The following is a 6,570-nucleotide window of genomic DNA, read 5'->3' on the forward strand; positions in this document are numbered from 1 at the left end:
AGATAGAGAGATAGGGTAGATAGAGATAGAATAGAGAGAGAGAGAGAGAGAGAGACAAAGAGAGTGGAGAGAGACAGACAGAGAGAGAGACAGAGAGAGAGAGAGAGACAGAGACAGAGAGAAAGAAGTAATGATAAAAAAGAATAGGCAGAATAAAAACATTGCAAGTAACTGTAATCGTCAGTAAGAGAGAACGGTATAGGGATTAAAGACAAGAGCAACAGGAACAGTAATTAAAGGTATATAAGAGGTGTCCAGAAAGCTGCGGAGCAGCAAAGATCTGAGAGAGAGAAGAAGAGACGGAACAGATAGATTTCAGAAGAGGAGAAGGGGAGAAGGATGAAGAAGGAAGTAAAAGGGGAGATTTAGAGGATAGACAGAGAGAGAGAGACAGACAGAGACAGAATAATGACAAAAAAAAAAAAAAAAAAATAGGCAGAATAAAAACATTGCAAGTAACTTTATCATCAGTCACAGAGAGAAACGGTTTGATCAAAGCCAAGGCAACAGGCACATGTTATTTAAAGGTATATTTAAAGGTTGTTCCCAGAAAGCTGCGACGCAAAATCTGTTCAGAGGAAACATGACGACCCCATATTCTTTCATAAACACGAGTAGATAGAAGTTGTTTTTTCCACCTCAGTTAAATTATCTGTGTTCCTATGATTTGTTTAGCCTTAGATGTTAATGACTTTGGTATTTTAGACAAAGGATTAATACTGTGACAATATTTTGAATCGGTATATTGGGGGGGGATGCACTTATCATTGGCGAGTCACTGAAACTCTGACTTGGCGACCTAGGGTTTAAAAAACATTTATTTAAGCTTAAATAACATTAGCATCTATACTTTCACGTTAATGCACTGCAGTCCTATGATCGAGTAAAGTGAGAAAATATTTAATAAATGTATTTTTGGGTAATCAACTTGAGAACACCTTTGGACGCGCCCGTCTTCATTTCGTCAAAGTCATTTAAGACCCTGTGTATAAATTTTGGGAAACGTCTTTCTCTTTTTTTCTACTAATTTTCCAGTCATTGCTTCCTGGGGAGTTCTTAGCTTCTTGGACTTTCTTGATCACGATATCAGCCATTCAGATCGGCTGATTTTTGAGAGAGTTGTGTTGCCTCTGTCTGCCTGTCTGTCTGTCTGTCTCTCTTGTTCTCTCATCCTATCCCTTCCCCCTCTCCTCTCTGTCTGTCTGTCTGTCTCTCTCTCTCTCTCTCTCTCTCTCTCTCTCTCTCTCTCCCTCCCTCTTCCTCCCTCCCTCTCCTAACTCTCTCTAATATGATGATTGTGATGCTCTCATAATATCTCAAATCTCTGATAACATTTGCTATCATGGACTTATTAGACATTGATCTAGTTATAACAGGTACTTTGTTCACTGAGTCTGTACATTATTCGTCATTTCAAGATTCTAGCCCTCTAATTTAAAGACTTAACGAGAATATTCGTTCTGTCTTTCACGTTTATATCTGATGATTAATATTAAATTATGAATAGCAAAACACTCTTCCGTGCTGATACAATGGAAGAAACCACAATACAAACTAGATTATGAAAATGAGACTACAGTTTCGAAATCACCGATTCCATCCAGATCTGAACTGAAGATGGAATCAGTGGATTCGAAATGTAGTTCATTTTCATATTAGTTTTGTATTGTGGGTTTTTCTTCCATATTAAATTATATTAATCATGTTAAATATCTGATCTTAAAGGGAAATGACTGGGTGTGAATAATGATTAATCTACTATTGAGGTTAATTTTTTTCTAGTATTTCCTAGTTTTGAATACCACTAATCGATTTAGATGTCTTTAATAGCGAGTAGATATTGTTGAACATTCACTCACTTTAGATTTTAAAAAAATCAGAATCATTAGCATATATATTTCATTATAAGATTTCTTGTAATTTCTTCTTTACTTGCTTTCTTCTTTCTTTGCCTGCTATAATTTTATAATTATATAAATTTCTGCTATAATTATATAAATTTCTTCTTTCTTTGCCTGCTATAATTAGCATTATCATTACCTTCCAACTTTTCCCTTTGTTTAGAATCGTCAGCACTATATCGAAGTAATGAAGTGTTCATTGCAATTAAATGCTGAAAAATAGATAGGAAAGAGAATGAATATCTTCACAGCGCAAGAGATTTATTTGACCGAATTGAAACCGTCAAAATGCATTTCTGACGCCGAGAAGGTAATCATTCTCATTCATATATTTTTTTTCTATTTTTTCACATAAGTAATGTCTCATTCATTTTTGTTCGTTTCCTTATTCAGTTTTGTGTTTCGTATATCTAACAACAGTACCGTTTAGTAACAGTGATGCTGGTGATACTAATAATAGTAGTAATTATCATGATTATAATAATGATGATAATGATAATAATACAGATAATGGCAATGATAATATAATGATAATGATAATGATAATGATAATATAATGATAATGAAATAATGATAATAATAATGATAACGGTACTTATAATGATAATGATAATAAAACCAATAGCAATAATAACATTAGTAATATTAATAGTAGTAGAAACAGTAGTAACACTATAGCAACACTTTTAATATCAACACTAAGGGAAGAAGAATAATGTAAAATCTTAATCCTGCAATCATCTTACCAATGCAAATGCAACATTTGCAATATTAATTTCGTTAAGCGCTCCAATTATATAAACAGTAATGCTAATGCTTTATAATACCAAGTGTAAACACGCTCTGCTAATGAATTAATAACACAGAGCAGCGCCAAGGGTTGCCATCTCTTGCTGCATAACACAAATGGTTTTCATTTTAGTGCTCATACTATTGTTTTTTTTTTTTGTTTTTTTTTTCGGGAAGCATGGTGTTGATTTTTCCCCTTTTGTCTGTGGAAAACTGAAATTTTAGACCAAACCGAATTTATATCTTAGTTTCTGTGTATTCTTAAGATAAAGACCTATTAGTTTCTCGTATATAATACATCGTAGCGTTACTATGCAAATAAGAGACAGACAACGAGTGGTTACTTATCTGTTACATAACATCATTAACATGTAAAACGAAGCCAGTTACACGCAGGGGATCATTGTTATCTTACTAGAAGTTAGTGCATTTTCAAGGGTAATTTACTCTTGATATGAATACCTTAATATATATTATATAAGCGTTATTAATCTACTCATACGCACTAGCTTTTGTTTCAATATTCTGCACTTCAGACAAACTGAAACCTCTGATAAAGCATATGATTGAACGAAAAGGACTTCTTTTTTTTCACGATTTTAGACATCACAAACCCATCCTTCTTACAGACGATTCCTACCCTTCGACCTTACCTCAGCTTCCGTCCTTCCTTCTTGCCTTCCTGGCCTCCCTTCCTTGTGTCAGGTTTCTCTTCCTTTACCCTCTTGTCTACACTTTTCTTCCTCTCTTCCTCTGATTTGAATATGAAAACCATAAGGATTTCGAAACTGTTGCCTTGTCTTTCCATAAACCTATTTTAGTATTTCGGTCTTTCCTCTCTTCCTTTTTCACTAAATATAAAAAGAAGAAGAAAAAAAAAACTAAATCATACAGCACACTAAATTCCAAAACAACGAACCATCACTCAACTCAACAGCCATACCTACACAGTCTTAACCTTTGACCTCTCTCCTTCCTCTCCCGCCAGTGCCCCGTCTTGAGATCTTTGATGCCCGAGGAGAGGCTATTCAAGAGAAGTTCTACGAGGTGGGGTCGGGCATAGACCTCCGGTGTACGGCCTTCCACGTACCCAGGGATAGTGTGGTGTGGTCCCGTGATGGTGCAAGGATCTATCACACACCAGATGCCGGAATTAGGTGAGTAGAGGGAAAGGACTGTGTGTGTGTGTGTGTGTGTGTGTGTGTGTGTGTGTGTGTGTGTGTGTGTGTGTGTGTGTGTGTGTGTGTGTGTGTGTGTGTGTGTGTGTGTGTGTGCACATATATGTATGTGTGTGTGTGTATGTATGTACGTGTAGGTAAGGTAAGAATTCATAGGTATTCATAGGTAATTTATTTGACTTTATTTGAGAAGAATGTACGGATGAGTTGTCTTGGAAAGAACGTGTCGATAAGAATAAAAAACGAATGCATTATTGTACGTCATATATAACCAAAGGAAAGAACACATAACATGGCTCTGTGTAAGTAAATGAATGTCAAATGAACGGGTACATGTGTTCTGGGTAAGTAATAAGAGCAATAAATAGTATCAAATAACGATAGGAAACAATCCCAATAATGTTATACTGCATCCTGGGAACATATCATATTAACCTTTGTATCGTAAATGCATATTTCACTATCAATTTATTATGAATGTATCTCTTGTTATTCAATATATAATTTAATGCACTTTAATAATATTCATTATATCATGGCGACATAGTATATTCTCAATATTCCGTGAACACATCCTTAGTAATTATCCACTGCATCAGTAATACTTATTCTTATTATCCATCATATAATAAAAACATTATATTACTCATCATTTCGTGAATACATATCATATCGTCCATTATATCCTGAATACACATTATTTGACTTTTTACTTCATACCACATTATCCAATATGCCATGGATACATATTATATTATTTATTATTTCATTAAAACAGACCAGATCCTCCAGTATGTCATGAACACATTAAATCACTCATTAACGCATAAATACATACATTACCCATTGCATCGTGAATACATTCTACATTACCAAGCACCACAATGTACACATAATCATTTTATCATTGAAAACACCTTGCATGACGTATTACTTCATAAACAAGTATCACATTACCCGTCACACCACAAGCACTCAACAAGCACACCTCCTTGTACCCTATGCAGCATCGAGAGCAACCTCGGGCCTTCAGGAATAGTATCCTGGCTCCGCGTGAAGGCCGCCGCCGTCACAGACTCCGGCAACTACAGCTGCAGTGCTCCTGAAGCTGAAACTGCCACCGTCCGTATACAGGTCCTGGATGGTGAGTGCGGTGGGCTTGCTGTGGTTGGTTTTGTGTTTGTGGATTATTATCATTATCTTCATTTAAATTACTACTGTGGTTTAACTTCTGGGATTCTGGTTATATCATTATATAAGAATGCATCACAATTCTAGCATGTCTCTAGATTTTATGCATACTGACGCCTGGGTGGTATGATGCAACATGCCATGTCCACTGTGATATCAGTTTATCAATTTTGCCTCTACATACCTGGCTTCACGTGAGCTTCGTCACAAGGAGTTAATTATTACTCCTACCTGATTTCACCTATTTACTCCTTTCCTTGCTTTCGGAAAGCCTTTTTAAAGTTTTTTTTATGGTTAATAATAGTGTTAATAACATTATAACAAACCCAGTATCAATAGTAACAATAATAATAATAACTATGATATTAATGGCACTTTGAAAAAAAAAAAAAAAAAAAAAAAAAATCAAGGAATCAGGTAAAGTCAGGAAGGCTTATTAGCTAACTCCTGGGTGCAGCTACCAGGCGACAGTGAGTTAGTACATTGATTGAAGTCGAACAAAGACATAGCTCTTGTTTTTTTCCTTCATTTTTATATACTTTTATTTTCAACGTAATACTGCTATTGTTTCCTCCACATCGAACACTGTTGCATTAAGGAATGCTCAGTAGTCTAAAAGATATAACATGAAGAACCTGCTAATAGTCAAGAACCTGCTAATGCAATATTCCGAATAATGGAATCTTTACCCTCAAGTGGCATATCATCTAATAATCTAAGTATGTTAAATAATAGCAGACAAAGAACGCCACCTTGAGGTATGCCAAGACGAACCAGACAAGATCATTTTAGTTGCCTAAAGAGAACTTAGACAAATAGGTTCAATAAAAAAAAAAAAAAAAAAAAAAAAAAAAAAAAAAAAAAAAAAAAAAAAAAAAATATATATATATATATATATATATATATATATATATATAGATATAGATATAGATAGATAGATAGATAGATAGATAGATAGATATAGCTATATAGATAAATATATAGATCGATAGATAGACAGATAGATATAGAGATAGATAGATATATATATATACATATATATAGATAGATAGATAAAGATAGTATAGATCAGCATAATATATATATATATATATATATATATATATATATATATATAGATATAGATATAGATAGATATGAATCCAGGTAAAGTGATTACTATTTTTTAATCAAAGTTTTAAGCTTACTTCAACAAATAAACTCCCAGTAGTCGTAGATTACTTCTCAAGAGAACGGTTTTGCATCCTGGTAGTCAGTTTGTCCGTACCATGCAAAACGTTGCTGATTTCTATGTTCATGGAGAAGGTGATTTCATCCCAACTCAAAACGAGTTCAGATTACCCCCTTGAAACTTTTATAAATCTTTAATTTTTGATTGATATTTTTTTTCTCTGTGTTACTTTTTGTAGATATTATAAACAAGAATGATATGGCTTATTTTGGAACCTAAGACGCTGCAGTAGAGGTTTTTGCTGTGATAGTAGTCTTTAACAGGCTGATTTGCACATACA

At 34.1% G+C, this 6,570-nt stretch overlaps 1 protein-coding gene across 1 annotated transcript in view; it reads left to right on the forward strand.

Moving 5' to 3' along the window:
• Window positions 1–1,342: 1,342 nt before the first annotated feature.
• LOC119577180 (muscle M-line assembly protein unc-89-like) overlaps window positions 1,343–6,570 on the forward strand; it is a 9,033-nt gene continuing 3,805 nt past the window's right edge. The window contains exons 1-3 of the mRNA XM_037924905.1: window positions 1,343–1,376; window positions 3,649–3,847; window positions 4,876–5,012. Of these exons, the coding sequence (XP_037780833.1) occupies window positions 1,343–1,376; window positions 3,649–3,847; window positions 4,876–5,012 (370 nt within the window). The remainder of the gene's footprint in view (window positions 1,377–3,648; window positions 3,848–4,875; window positions 5,013–6,570) is intronic.

The sequence above is a fragment of the Penaeus monodon genome, chromosome 1 (genome assembly GCF_015228065.2).
Source record: "Penaeus monodon isolate SGIC_2016 chromosome 1, NSTDA_Pmon_1, whole genome shotgun sequence".
In the NCBI taxonomy this organism is placed as follows: domain Eukaryota; kingdom Metazoa; phylum Arthropoda; class Malacostraca; order Decapoda; family Penaeidae; genus Penaeus; species Penaeus monodon.